A 16,099-nucleotide genomic window follows, 5' to 3' on the forward strand; every position below is an offset into this window, starting at 1 on the left:
TGCTGAGGATTGATGCAGGGGAGTCAGACATAGAGCTGTCAGGAGATGAGCTGGAGGGGCATACAGTAGAACAGCAAGGGGAAAGCTCAGAGGAGGATGTTTCAACTGTTGAGGAGCCCGCGCAGGAGCAAGCTGAGAACAATGAGCGCACATTATGGATGAGGAGCAATGCGTAAGCCAGGGAGATGTGATGTTGAAAATGTTGTCCACACACACACACATGCAGAAAGAGAATGAGGGAGAAAGAGAATGTAAAAGTATAAATGAAATTACAGGGATTGCATTAACCCTCTGGAGTAATCTGTCTCCTTTTCAAAACGTCCGTTGTCGGAAGTATTAAAGTTTTTAAAAATAGGTTAAATCATAGGTTAAAAAGTAAACCATGTCACCTTGTTTTACCTGCAGATATCTTGGATCAAAACAAACTTCCACCATTGCTTACTATGTACTTTTATAATGATTCTGAAAGTGTTCCAAACTGCATTTTGCAATGTCTGTACGTTGCTATCAAATTACAAACTTCACATAAATCTGACATATTTACAAAGTACACTAACATTAACATGAATTTGTAGCCAAACCAAATATCATTTGCCAGGAATTAAGTTTATGATATTGAATGAAATGTGTGACCATGCCCCAGTCAGTGAAAGTGTGTCCCCTACCCCTACACTCCAGAGGGTTAAAATTAGTATCTCCTTTATTCAACAGTTTCAACCCTGTTGTGGAGGACAATTTACTGGGCAAAACTGGTCACCCCCACCAAGACTGGAGGCCCTATGATTACTTCAAACAATACATAGATGACCAAGATTTTATAAACATCTCTGAGAACACAAACCAACGGGAGGTGCTTATCTCTGGAGCTAGTTTGAAAACCACTCCAGAAGAAATCAAAACCTTCTTTGGCATGTCAATGTACATGGCATGTCTCAGCTACCCTAGGATCCGGATGTACTGGGCATCAAAGACAAGAGTCCCAATTATAGCCAATACAATGACACGAGACAGGTTTTTCAAGATTAGACAATCGATCAAAGTCACAAATGATCTGAATGTGTCTGATGAGGATAAGAGAAATGATGTCCTCTGGAGAGTGAGACCTCTCTTAAAAAGAGTACAGCAAGGATGCCTTAGTTTGCCAAAACCAAAGAAGGCTTGTGTGGATGAACAAATGATTCCGTTCACAGGCAGATGTCCTGTGCGGCAGTTTGTGCCTGGGAAACCAAACCCCACTGGCCTGAAAGCCTTTGTGCTTGCTAGTCCAAGTGGTCTGGTGTTGGACTTTGAGGTTTATAAGGGCAAGAACACATTCACTGACCATCACCTGGGAATAGGAGGGAATGCTGTCATTCGGATGGTACAGACACTTCCACGAGGAACACACCTATACTTTGACAGATTTTTCACCTCTATCAAACTGCTAGATGCACTGAAAGCTAGTGGTCTCCAGGGAACAGGGACCATCATGAAAAACAGAATCCCAAAACAGTGCAAGTCAAAGATGACAAATGATAGCACATTTGAAAAAAAAGGAAGAGGCGCATCTGAGATGGTTGTCAGAAAGCCATCAGAGATTGCAGTAATTAAGTGGCAGGACAATAAGGCAGTCCTCTTGGCCTCCACTGTCCATGGAATAGAACCCCAGGACAACTGCATGAGATGGTCATCAAAAGAGAAGTGTCATCTTTATGTATCTAGACCTGCTATTGTAACTGAGTACAACACTAACATGGGCGGAGTTGATCTGTGTGACCGAATGATCAGCTTCTACCCAATGTCAAGCCGTACAAGAAAATGGACTGTCCGTACCATTCTGCACTTCTTTGACCTGGCTGCCACTAACAGCTGGATTGAGTACAGGATAGATCATGAGACGAATGGGAGACTGGAGAAGGACAGGCTGCAGTATCTTGAGTTCAAACTGCTGCTGGCTGAAGATCTTATTGCCCAAGCCCAGTGCGGACAAGGTCAAGAGTTTGATGAGGTGGTCAGTGATGTCAGCACTGATGATGAGTACATTCCCCCTAAGAGGCGAAGTGTGGAGCCACAGCCCAATGACAGCCTGAAAAAATATGGGGCTATCCATATGCCCAAGATGGTGGAGGCAGCCCATGCATCACGGTGCCGGAGAGCAGGATGTAATGGCAAAACCTATGTGAAATGCACCAAATGCAACATGTTTCTGTGCATTGCCAAAGGAAAAAACTGTTTTCTGGCATATCACTCCTAACATAGAACCCCTGATGTTTTTAAATTATTATTAAAAGTTTTTAAAAATCATTTGCCAAGTTGCCTTACTGTTACCTTGTTATGCTTTCTGGAGGCATGAATTGCCATTTCACATTTTACATAATCTGCATTAGTAATCAAAATTTCAATTATTGCATTGTACAAGCCTTTTCTAAGCTTTTTTCATGCTTAAATGAGATTCCTGAATTTAGCAGTTTTATATGTTTTAATGATATGAATTGTCCATATGACACTATTATATGAATTTATGATAAACTGTAATTTAACAAGACCCGTTGTCCACTGCAGAGGACGTATGGAAAAAACCGAATAAATATTTTTTTGAAAAAAAAAAATGTTGCAACATGTTTCTTTTGTTCACATGACTTAATTCATCTAAAAAAAATCTAAATACCAAAACATTTTTTCTTCTGGGTCTCAGGAGGATAACACTGTTCAGCTATCGCGCCCCCGCTATAACACAGTTCAGCTAACGCAACCCCGGTATATCACAATTCAGCTATCGCACCCCCTCTATATCACAGTTCAGCTATCGCGCCCCCGCTATGACACAGTTCAGCTAACGCTACCCCGGTATATCACAATTCAGCTATCGCGCCCCCTCTATATCACAGTTCAGCTATCGCGCCCCCGCTATAACACTGTTCAGCTAACGCAACCCTGGTATATCACAATTCAGCTATCGCGCCCCCTCTATATCACAGTTCAGCTATCGCGCCCCCGCTATAACACAGTTCAGCTAACGCAACCCCGGTATATCACAATTCAGCTATCGCGCCCCCTCTATATCACAGTTCAGCTATCGCGCCCCCGCTATAACACTGTTCAGCTAACGCAACCCCGGTATATCACAATTCAGCTATCGCGCCCCCTCTATATCACAGTTCAGCTATCGCGCCCCTGCTATAACACTGTTCAGCTATCGCAACCCCGGTATATCACAATTCAGCTATCGCGCCCCCTCTATATCACAGTTCAGCTATCGCGCCCCTGCTATAACACTGTTCAGCTATCGCAACCCCGGTATATCACAATTCAGCTATCGCGCCCCCTCTATATCACAATTCAGCTATCGCGCCCCCTCTATATCACAGTTCAGCTATCGCGCCCCCTCTATATCACAATTCAGCTATCGCGCCCCCTCTATATTACAATTCAGCTATTGCGCCCCCGCTATAACACAGTTCAGCTAACGCAACCCCGGTATATCACAATTCAGCTATCGCGCCCCCTCTATATCACAGTTCAGCTATCGCGCCCCCGCTATAACACAGTTCAGCTAACGCAACCACGGTATATCACAATTCAGCTATCGCACCCCCTCTATATCACAGTTCAGCTATCGCGCCCCCTCTATATTACAATTCAGCTATTGCGCCCCCGCTATAACACAGTTCAGCTAACGCAACCCCGGTATATCACAATTCAGCTATCGCGCCCCCTCTATATCACAGTTCAGCTATCGCGTCCCCGCTATATCACAATTCAGCTAACGCAACCCCGGTATATCACAATTCAGCTATCGCGCCCCCTCTATATCACAGTTCAGCTATCGCGCCCCCGCTATAACACAGTTCAGCTAACGCAACCCCGGTATATCACAATTCAGCTATCGCGCCCCCTCTATATCACAATTCAGCTATCGCGCCCCCTCTATATTACAATTCAGCTATTGCGCCCCCGCTATAACACAGTTCAGCTAACGCAACCCCGGTATATCACAATTCAGCTATCGCGCCCCCTCTATATCACAGTTCAGCTATCGCGCCCCCGCTATATCACAATTCAGCTAACGCAACCCCGGTATATCACAATTCAGCTATCGCGCCCCCTCTATATCACAGTTCAGCTATCGCGCCCCCGCTATAACACAGTTCAGCTAACGCAACCCCGGTATATCACAATTCAGCTATCGCGCCCCCTCTATATCACAGTTCAGCTATCGCGCCCCCGCTATAACACAGTTCAGCTAACGCAACCCCGGTATATCACAATTCAGCTATTGCGCCCCCACTATATTTTTCCCCGACGCCTCACAGTTCGCTGTGTATCGCGTACCTTGCTTGTGGTCTGATTGTTTTTGTTTTGTTCTAAGCCCTACGATGGCTCCCAAGCGTCCAGCATGTTCTAAGCCCTCTGATAGTAGTGAGCCTAAGCGCCAGCACCATTCAGGGGAAGGTAAAGCTCCTGGATATACACACACACACATCTCTCTCTCTCTGTACGTAATGGAATATATAAAAATATGTAGAATATATATATGCTTTCATCCATCCATTTTCCAAACCGCTTATCCTACTGGATCGTGGGGGGTCCGGAGCCTATCCCGGAAGCAATGGGCACGAGGCAGGGAACAACCCAGGATGGGGGGCCAGCCCATCGCAGGGCACACTCACACACCATTCACTCACACACACACACCTACGGGCAATTTAGCAACTCCAGTTAGCCTCAGCATGATTTTGGACTGTGGGGGGAAACCCCACGACGACATAGGGAGAACATGAAAACTCCACACACATGTGACCCAGGCGGAGACTCGAGCATGGGGGAGGGTTATTTTAAGGCTTTATACTTCACTCATCCCCATGGGGTAATTGTCTTTTTGGTCATGCCATCTTGCTATCCATGAGACACACAGACACAGGTGAGAGGAAGTTGGGGGTCACAGCGCAGGGTTTCCCAGCATCCAGTGGCCCTGCAGTGATTGACATTGAGGGCCTTGCAGAAGTGCCCAACAATGACATCACACTGCCAGCCAGGAGATCTGAACCAGGGCCTTCCATTCATGGGCACAGCCTGAACCCACAGAGTCACGTACCACACAGAAATAATACTTGGGAAAACCACTCAGAAAGTCTTTAAGGCAAATTGGAACATTCTGTAAAATTGGGGCTCTTAGTTGGTTATTACACAAAGGATGGTTATGGAAATCCTGTGTTGTTTAATAACACCACTATACACCATTATAAAACCTGGGTTCCAACAAAATCCAGCCCTGTTATTAATCCAAGAGTGGAAATAAATAATATATTTATACAGCTTCATTATGTAAGGAATAACTGACGATGGGCCGTTGAATTATTAGAAAATAATGCACACCCGAGGTGGTGATGCAGGTTACACCTCGGGTGTGCATTATTTTTTAATAATTCAACGGTCCGGAGTCAATTATTCCACTTATACTACGGTTGCCACACCTCAAGACATCGATCAGATGATATATTTCAAGGGATTCGTCCGGTTTTTCTACTTAAATCGCTATTGTGAGTGGGATTATTTCTTCCGCATCTCATCCAATGACTCTTTTGCTAGTTCCAAAACGTCATTTTAAAGCTGGCAATGGAGGCTTCAGCCGTTGATAGCAGACTAATGCAGTTAATAATGAAGTTATTAGAAAGAGAGCGAGAGAGACAGACACAGAGAAAGAGAAACAGAGAGAGAGAGCTTGTATGAATTAGGCTACCTCTGTGTGTCCCTCAACAGTGTTCTGAAGCACCGTCTCTAAACTGTAAGTCTGCTTTAAGATGCAGCGCTGTTATTACCTCACTAGTGAGAAATGTCATGTGTAGCCTTTAAGTTGCTACACTAGGCTAACTGATAAAATCGTCAGGGCAGCGCTGACAACACGTTTTTGTGTGAGTGTGTAACCGTAGTGTGCGTGTGCAAGGACGTGTGATTGCAGTAATTAGACAGAAAAGCTTGTGCATGTATATTTATTCAATTAATTATTTATTCGTTCGTTCCATTTTTCTATTTATTGCAATATTATTACAGTTAACTATGTGAAGTGATATGGAACTGTAATGCGGTCAAGAGAGCTGCCTGGAACTACGTTCGAGACTCGGCAGGATAGTCACATGTCTGTGGGCCCATGAGCAAGGCCCTTAACCCCCAGCTCCAGGGCTGCTGGATGCCAGCTGACCCTGTGCTGTGACCCCTAAGCTTGGTCTCACCTGTAAATGTGTCTGTGTGTCTCATGGAGAGTGAGAAGAGAACCCACTTTATTTATAGGATGTAATGGAAACGTAACTTTTTTGTTTTTTTAACTACATCATTACCCTTAGTCGTTATAAAATCTGGGTTCCAGATTATCAAAAAACGAATCCAGCCCAGTTATTAAGCCATGAGGAGGAATATACTGTATATTTTATTTATCTGAAACTGTTCATATTTTAAACAGTTTAACATGTTAATGTGTTACTGCCAAGCAAGATACATTTTCACATCTTCACTTACAGTGCTGTCCTAGATGTCTTGACCACAGGCAGCAGCCTCCAATGCTCCTTATCTGATCTGATGAATTTCTTCAGATCAAACACATCCAGCTCCTCATCTGACATCAGTATCACAAAGGCCAGAGCTGAGTACTGTGCAGGTGAGAGACCTTCTGCTGAAAGACTTCCAGAATTCAGGTATCCTTGTACTTCCTCTACTAGAGAATTGTCACCCAGTTCATTCAGACAGTGGAATAGGTTGATGGTCCTTTCTGGAGATAAATTCTCCTTTATTTTCTCCTTGATGTATTTGGTTATTATCCTAATGTTATGTGAGCTGGTTCTTGTCTGTCCCAGTAGCCTTCGTAACAGAGTCTTACTGGAGTCTGTTGAGAGGCCTAGGAGGAAGCGGAGGTAGAGGTCCAAGTGTCCATTCTTGCTCTCTAATGCCTGATCCACAGCAGTCTTCAGCAGGTCAGCTGATGAGTTTGACAGAAACACATATAAAGCAGCAAGATACTCCTGGATGCTCAGATGCACAAAGCAGTACACCTTCTCCTGGTACAACCCATACTCCTCTTTAAAGACTTCTGTGCAAACTCCAGAGTAAATTGAAGCTTCAGCGATATCAATGTCATTCTCTGTAAGATCTTGCTCATAAAAAATGAGATTGCCTTTCTCAAGGCTATCAAAAGCCAGCTTACCAAGTTTTAAAAGGAAATCCTTTCCAGATTTATTAAACTCACTTTCATGGTTTTTCATCCATCTCACCACCAATTTCTTGTACCAACTTGTCCAACTCAGGGTTGCGGAGGTCGGTAGCCTATACTTGTCATTTTTTAAACTTGTCTGAAAGATCAGGAAGTGTGTGTACATTTCAGTCAGAGTCCTTGGAATTTCTCCACTGTCAGTCTCGCTAAAAAGCCTCTCAAGCACAGTGGCTGAAATCCAGCAGAACACAGGTATGTGACACATGATGAAGAGGCTCCTTGATGATACCACATGTGTCATAATCCTACTGGCCAGGCTCTGATCATTAAATCTCTTCTTGAAATACTCCTCCTTCTGGGCATCACTGAACCCTCGTATCTCTGTCACCTGGTGGACACACTTAGCAGGTATCTGATTGGCTGCTGCTGGCCGGGAGGTTAACCAGAGGAGAGCGGATGGGAGCAGATTTCCCTTAATGAGGTTAGTCAACAGCACATCCAGTGACGTTTTCTCTGTTACATCAAACCAGCTCTCATTGTTCTGAAAATCTAGGGGCAAGCAACACTCATCGAGACCATCAAAGATGAACAAGACTTTGCCCCTAAACAGCTCAGCGGATTCAACTGATTTCAGATCCGGGACAAAGTGGTGAAGCAGTTCAATCAGACTGTATTCATCCTCAATAAAATTCAGGTCCCGGAAAGGAAGAGCAAATATGAAGTGAACATCCTGGTTTGCTTTTCCTTCTGCCCAGTCAAGAATAAATTTCTGCACAGAGACTGTTTTCCCGATACCTGCAACCCCTTTAGTGAGTACAGTTCTGATAGGTGTCTCACGCCCAAATAAGGGTTTAAATATATCATTGCACTTGACTATAGAATCTTCTGTTCGCCTTTTCTTGGATGCTGTTTCAATCTGTCTCACTTCATGTTCATCATTGACTGCTTCAGTCCCACCTTCAGTTATGTAGAGTTCTGTGTAAATCTCATTGAGAAGTGTTGGATGTCCTTCCTTAGCTTTCCCTTCATACACACACTCACATTTCTTCTTCAGGTTACATTTGATTCTGCGCTGACATTGTGACAGAAGATGCCCTGAAATGAGAAGCAAATACACAGACTTTTCAAAAAACAGATTTTTTTACTTATAAAAGCAAAACTAAATCAAATGAAGTTAAACGAGAAACTGAGGTTTATTGCACATCTTTATTATAGACTATTTTTATCTGTCAAACAAACACACACAGAATAAGATACAGCTCTTACTCTTCTCCAGCATGACAGCAAGATCATTTTGCTTCATGGTTCTCAGGGTGTACAGTGTGATCTTCAGAGCTGCCTCTCTAACACTGGTCTGCTGCATCTGACCATCACTGTCCAGGTCATTGTCTTCCTCCAGTTGAGGCTCAGAGAATTCTGGGTAATTCTGATCTAGGTACCTCGTGATCTTCTTCAGCTCATCCTTCAGGAACCTCACTGCATTTTCCTCTAGTGACTAAAATCCACAATTACAGTTAATTATGTCTTATTGAACCAAAACTTTTCACAGTTTCATTTGTGAATCATAGCTTTGAATATATTTCCTGTAACATGATTGGTTTCTTATTGTACAGGTGTATAAAATGTAAGCCAACTCACACAGCACTTCAGAAAATATATATCAGGAATAAATGCATACCTTCAATATGGAAGATAAACTCGGTTTACCCTGTACATCTGAACTGCATTCATCCATTTGGACTCTATGAATTAGGCAGAAACATAAAGACCTCAAACCATCTAAAAAAGTGTAAAAAAAAAAGTCTGTAATGGTCTCCATTAAAAGTGCTCTTGCTGCTGGCAAAGAATAATCTAGAGGTATATTTTACTTTGTAAAGACATACAGTATGTACAGTAATCCTCATTCTTTTATCTCAGATGAATGTCATATCGAATACACACCAAACATCTCTTTTAATTTTCAAATATAATGAGATTTGTGAAGATTAAAAAGATGTATTTTTCAAAAACCTGTTTTATTACATATTGTATCTGTCTGTATGCCTTTTGACTGAGTGTTTGAGTGTTTTAAACAGTGCTTGTTGATCTGTAGAAAAAGGTCCCTCTCGGAATTTGAGTGGTCGATCCATTGACCTGTCACTCTTCAGGGAAACACAGCTGGGAGCAGGTGAGTCTTCTCTCTCCACCGGGACACTGTGGACAGTAAAAGGGAACAAATGTTCATTATATAAATATGATACATATACTGTGATCAGAATCAAATGAAATCTTCAGTTGATCAGTCTTCTGCTTAACCTGCTGTGAAGCTCTTCATGCCAAAAGGCTTTTTTACAGTTAGACATCATGTGAAATAACCTGTCTCACCTAAAAGTTTAATTTTCGTATGAAAGTTTTAATTATCACTGTCACAAGTTCTAGACTTGGCTGATGGTGATTTTTCCCAGTGTGTTTGTTTGTCTATATATATATATATATATATATATATATATATATATATATATATATATATATATATATATATATATATATATATATGAGGCCAGCACCATCACAGGACTGATCCTGAATATACTCATCAGGTTGACCAGCTCCATAACAGGACTGATCCTGAACAAATTCATTACGATGGCCAGCTCCATCACAGGACTGATCCTGAACAAACTCATTACGATGGCCAGCACCATCACAGGACTGATCATGAACAAACTCATTATGATGGCCAGCTCCATCACAGGACTGATCCTGAACAAACTCATTACGATGGCCAGCACCATCACAGGACTGATCCTGAATATACTCATCAGGAAGACCAGCTCCATCACAGGACTGATCCTGAACAAACTCATTACGATGGACAGCTCCATCACGGGACTGATCCTGAACAAACTCATTACGATGGCCAGCTCCATCACGGGACTGATCATGAACAAACTCATTACGATGGCCAGCTCCATCATAGGACTGATCCTGAACAAACTCATTACGATGGCCAGCTCCATCACGGGACTGATCCTGAACATACTCATTACGATGGCCAGCTCCATCACGGGACTGATCCTGAACAAACTCATTACGATGGCCAGCTCCATCACGGGACTGATCCTGAACATACTCATTACGATGGCCAGCACCATCATAGGACTGATCCTGAACAAACTCATTACGATGGCCAGCTCTATCACAGGACTGATCCTGAACAAACTCATTACGATGGACAGCACTATCACAGGACTGAGCCTGAAGAAACTCATCAGGAAGGCCAGCTAGCTGTTCCATAAAACATGTCAAACCTGAAGCCTTACTCTGAGAGGATGATCTTACGAGTCCATGAGAATGCATTTATTTCTTACTGAAATAGAAACATCCATCCCAGAAGAAAACAGTACATTGTCCACTCGTTCTCAATGGATATACAGCAGTGTATCAGTCAGACTGCTTCTTCCAGCTATATACTGAAAATTTAAACTTAAAATGCAATTTTCAGTATATGTACAGTAATCCTCCTTCTATTACCTCAGATGAATTTCATATCGAATACATACCAAACATCTGTTTTAATTTTCAAAGACAATGAGATTTGTGAAAGTTAAAAAGATGTATTTTTCAAAAGCCTATTTTCTTTACAAATTGTATGTGCCTGTATGCCTTTGAACTGAGTGTTTGAGTGTTTTTAGACAGTGTTTGTTTAAATGCACATTTACCTTTGATCTGTAGGAAAAGGTCCCTCTCTGAAGTTGAGTGGTTCTCCCATTGACACGTCACTCTTCAGGGAAACACAGCTGGGTACAGGGGAGTCTGCTCTCTCCATCAGGACACTGTGGACAGTGAGAGGAGACAAACCCTCATGGTATAAATATAATTCATATACTCTGGGCAGCATCATATTACATCTTCAGTAAGTTTTCAATAAATTCTCAAAGATGATAGGATTTGTGAAAGTTAAAAAATGATGCATTAATTATAAAAGGACTTTTCTTCTTTGTATGTGCGTGTATGCCTTTTGGCTGAGAGTCTGAGTATTTGAAACAGTGTTTGTTTAAATGTATATTTACCTTTGATCTGTAGGAAAAGGTTCCTCTCTGAATTTGACTGGTCGATCCATTGACCTGTCACTCTTCAGGGAAACACAGCTGGGAGCAGGTGAGTCTGCTCTCTCCATCAGGACACTGTGGGCAGCAAGAGGAAACAAATCTTCAATATATAAATATGATTCATATACTATGATCAGCATTACATTAAATCTTCAGTTGATCAGTCTTCTGCTTAACCTGCTGTGAAGCTCTTCATGCCAAAAGGCTTGTTTACAGTTAGACATCATGTGAAATAACCTGTCTCACCTAAAAGTTTAATTTTCGTATGAAAGTTTTAATTATCACTGTCACAAGTTCTAGACTTGGCTGATGGTGATTTTTCCCAGTGTGTTTGTTTGTCTATATATATATATATATATACTGAACAAAAATATAAACGCAACACTCTTGTTTCTGCTCCCATTTTTCATGAGATGGACTTAAAGACCTACAATTCATTCCAGATACACAATATTACCATTTCTCTCAAACATTTCTCACAAATCAGTCTAAATGTGTGATAGTGAGCACTTCTGCTTTGCTGAGATAATCCATCCCACCTCACAGGTGTGCCACATCAAGATGCTGATCTGACATCATGGGTAGTGCACAGGTGTACCTTATACTGCCCACAATAAAAGGCCACCCTGGAATGTGCAGTTTTTTGCTTTATTGGGGGTCTGGGGACTCAGAACCGGTCAGTATCTGGTGTGACCACCATTTGCCTCATGCAATGCAACACATCTTCTTCGCATAGAGTTTATCAGATTGTCAATTGTGGCCTGTGGAATGTTGGTCCACTCCTCTTCAATGGCTGTGCGAAGTTGTTGGATATTAGTGGGAACTGGTACACGCTGTCGTATACGCCGGTCAAGCACATCCCAAACATGCTCAACGGGTGACATGTCCGGTGAGTATGCTGGCCATGCAAGAACTGGGACATTTTCAGCTTCCAAGAACTGTGTACAGATCCTTGCAACATGGGGCCGTGCATTATCTGTCTGAGTGGCTGGTCTCAGACGATCTTGGAGGTGAACCTGCTGGATGTGGAGGTCCTGGGCTGGTGTGGTTACACGTGGTCTGCGGTTGTGAGGCCGGTTGGATGTACTGCCATATTCTCTGAAACGCCTTTGGAGACGGCTTATGGTTGAGAAATGAACATTCAATGCACGAGCAACAGATCTGGTTGACATTCCTGCTGTCAGCATGCCAATTGCACGCTCCCTCAATGCTTGTGGCATCTGTGGCATTTTGCTGTGAGACAAAACTGCACATTCCAGGGTGGCCTTTTATTGTGGGCAGTATAAGGTACACCTGTGCACTACCCATGATGTCAGATCAGCATCTTGATGTGGCACACCTGTGAGGTGGGATGGATTATCTCAGCAAAGCAGAAGTGCTCACTATCACACATTTAGACTGATTTGTGAGAAATGTTTGAGAGAAATAGTATTATTGTGTATCTGGAATGAATTGTAGATCTTTAAGTCCATCTCATGAAAAATGGGAGCAAAAACAAAAGTGTTGCGTTTATATTTTTGTTCAGTGTATATATATATATATATATATATATATATATATATATATATATATATATATATATATATATATATATATATATAAGGCCAGCACCATCACAGGACTGATCCTGAATATACTCATCAGGTTGACCAGCTCCATCACAGGACTGATCCTGAACAAATTCATTACGATGGCCAGCTCCATCACAGGACTGATCCTGAACAAACTCATTACGATGGCCAGCACCATCACAGGACTGATCATGAACAAACTCATTATGATGGCCAGCTCCGTCACAGGACTGATCCTGAACAAGCTCATTACGATGGCCAGCTCCATCACAGGACTGATCCTGAACAAACTCATTACGATGGACAGCTCTATCACGGGACTGATCCTGAACAAACTCATTACGATGGCCAGCACCATCACGGGACTGATCCTGAACAAACTCATTACGATGGCCAGCACCATCACAGGACTGATCTTGAACAAACTCATTACGATGGCCAGCACCATCACAGGACTGATCCTGAATATACTCATCAAGTTGACCAGCTCCATCACAGGACTGATCCTGAACAAATTCATTACGATGGCCAGCTCCATCACAGTACTGATCCTGAACAAACTCATTACGATGGCCAGCACCATCACAGGACTGATCATGAACAAACTCATTATGATGGCCAGCTCCGTCACAGGACTGATCCTGAACAAACTCATTACGATGGCCAGCACCATCACAGGACTGATCCTGAATATACTCATCAGGAAGACCAGCTCCATCACAGGACTGATCCTGAACAAACTCATTACGATGGACAGCTCTATCACGGGACTGATCCTGAACAAACTCATTACGATGGCCAGCACCATCACGGGACTGATCCTGAACAAACTCATTACGATGGCCAGCACCATCACAGGACTGATCCTGAACAAACTCATTACGATGGCCAGCACCATCACGGGACTGATCCTGAATATACTCATTATGATGGCCAGCTCCATCACGGGACTGATCCTGAATATACTCATTATGATGGCCAGCTCCATCACGGGACTGATCATGAACAAACTCATTACGATGGCCAGCTCCATCACGGGACTGATCATGAACAAACTCATTACGATGGCCAGCTCCATCACGGGACTGATCATGAACAAATTCATTACGATGGCCAGCTCCATCACAGGACTGATCCTGAACAAGCTCATTACGATGGCCAGCTCCATCACAGGACTGATCCTGAACAAACTCATTACGATGGACAGCTCTATCACGGGACTGATCCTGAACAAACTCATTACGATGGACAGCTCTATCACAGGACAGATCCTGAATATACTCATCAGGAAGACCAGCTCCATCACAGGACTGATCCTGAACAAACTCATTACGATGGCCAGCACCATCACAGGACTGATCCTGAATATACTCATTATGATGGCCAGCTCCATCACGGGACTGATCCTGAACAAACTCATTACGATGTCCAGCACCATCACGGGACTGATCCTGAACAAACTCATTATGATGGACAGCTCTATCACAGGACTGATCCTGAACAAACTCATTATGATGGACAGCTCTATCACAGGACTGATCCTGAACAAACTCATTACGATGGACAGCTCTATCACAGGACTGATCCTGAATATACTCATCAGGAAGACCAGCTCCATCACAGGACTGATCCTGAATATACTCATCAGGAAGACCAGCTCCATCACAGGACCGATCCTGAACAAACTCATTATGATGGCCAGCTCCATCACAGGACCGATCTTGAACAAACTCATTACGATGGCCAGCACCATCACGGGACTGATCATGAACAAACTCATTACGATGGACAGCACCATCACGGGACTGATCATGAACAAACTCATTACGATGGCCAGCTCCATCACGGGACTGATCATGAACAAACTCATTACGATGGACAGCTCTATCACGGGACTGATCCTGAACAAACTCATTACGATGGCCAGCACCATCACGGGACTGATCCTGAACAAACTCATTACGATGGCCAGCACCATCACGGGACTGATCCTGAACAAACTCATTACGATGGCCAGCACCATCACGGGACTGATCCTGAACAAACTCATTACGATGGCCAGCACCATCACGGGACTGATCATGAACAAACTCATTACGATGGCCAGCACCATCACGGGACTGATCCTGAACAAACTCATTACGATGGCCAGCTCCATCACGGGACTGATCATGAACAAACTCATTACGATGGCCAGCTCCATCACGGGACTGATCCTGAACAAACTCATTACGATGGCCAGCTCCATCACGGGACTGATCCTGAACATACTCATTACGATGGCCAGCTCCATCACGGGACTGATCCTGAACAAACTCATTACGATGGCCAGCTCCATCACGGGACTGATCCTGAACATACTCATTACGATGGCCAGCACCATCATAGGACTGATCCTGAACAAACTCATTACGATGGCCAGCTCTATCACAGGACTGATCCTGAACAAACTCATTACGATGGACAGCACTATCACAGGACTGAGCCTGAAGAAACTCATCAGGAAGGCCAGCTAGCTGTTCCATAAAACATGTCAAACCTGAAGCCTTACTCTGAGAGGATGATCTTACGAGTCCATGAGAATGCATTTATTTCTTACTGAAATAGATACATCCATCCCAGAAGAAACCAGTACATTGTCCACTCGTTCTCAATGGATATACAGCAGTGTATCAGTCAGACTGCTTCTTCCAGCTATATACTGAAAATTTAAACTTAAAATGCAATTTTCAGTATATGTACAGTAATCCTCCTTCTATTACCTCAGATGAATTTCATATCGAATACATACGAAACATCTGTTTTAATTTTCAAAGACAATGAGATTTGTGAAAGTTAAAAAGATGTATTTTTCAAAAGCCTATTTTCTTTACAAATTGTATGTGCCTGTATGCCTTTGAACTGAGTGTTTGAGTGTTTTTATACAGTGTTTGTTTAAATGCACATTTACCTTTGATCTGTAGGAAAAGGTCCCTCTCTGAAGTTGAGTGGTTCTCCCATTGACACGTCACTCTTCAGGGAAACACAGCTGGGTACAGGGGAGTCTGCTCTCTCCATCAGGACACTGTGGACAGTGAGAGGAGACAAACCCTCATGGTATAAATATAATTCATATACTCTGGGCAGCATCATATTACATCTTCAGTAAGTTTTCAATAAATTCTCAAAGACGATAGGATTTGTGAAAGTTAAAAAATGATGCATTAATTATAAAAGGACTTTTCTTCTTTGTATGTGCGTGTATGCCTTTTGGCTGA

General features: G+C 42.9%; 2 protein-coding genes across 5 annotated transcripts in view; one reads left to right on the forward strand and one right to left on the reverse strand.

The window, feature by feature from the left end:
* Positions 1 to 16,099, forward strand: part of LOC125721464 (NACHT, LRR and PYD domains-containing protein 12-like) — a 388,574-nt gene that overhangs the window by 250,518 nt on the left and 121,957 nt on the right. The gene's annotated exons all lie outside the window — the stretch shown is intronic.
* Positions 1 to 16,099, reverse strand: part of LOC125721503 (NACHT, LRR and PYD domains-containing protein 3-like) — a 39,616-nt gene that overhangs the window by 18,254 nt on the left and 5,263 nt on the right. Inside the window, exons 4-10 of the mRNA XM_048997457.1 lie at positions 15,793 to 15,906; positions 11,233 to 11,346; positions 10,882 to 10,995; positions 9,314 to 9,373; positions 8,859 to 8,922; positions 8,447 to 8,675; positions 6,493 to 8,275 (exon numbers count right to left, since the gene is read on the reverse strand). Of these exons, the coding sequence (XP_048853414.1) occupies positions 6,493 to 8,275; positions 8,447 to 8,675; positions 8,859 to 8,922; positions 9,314 to 9,373; positions 10,882 to 10,995; positions 11,233 to 11,346; positions 15,793 to 15,906 (2,478 nt within the window). The remainder of the gene's footprint in view (positions 1 to 6,492; positions 8,276 to 8,446; positions 8,676 to 8,858; positions 8,923 to 9,313; positions 9,374 to 10,881; positions 10,996 to 11,232; positions 11,347 to 15,792; positions 15,907 to 16,099) is intronic.

The sequence above is a fragment of the Brienomyrus brachyistius genome, unplaced genomic scaffold (assembly GCF_023856365.1).
Source record: "Brienomyrus brachyistius isolate T26 unplaced genomic scaffold, BBRACH_0.4 scaffold33, whole genome shotgun sequence".
In the NCBI taxonomy this organism is placed as follows: domain Eukaryota; kingdom Metazoa; phylum Chordata; class Actinopteri; order Osteoglossiformes; family Mormyridae; genus Brienomyrus; species Brienomyrus brachyistius.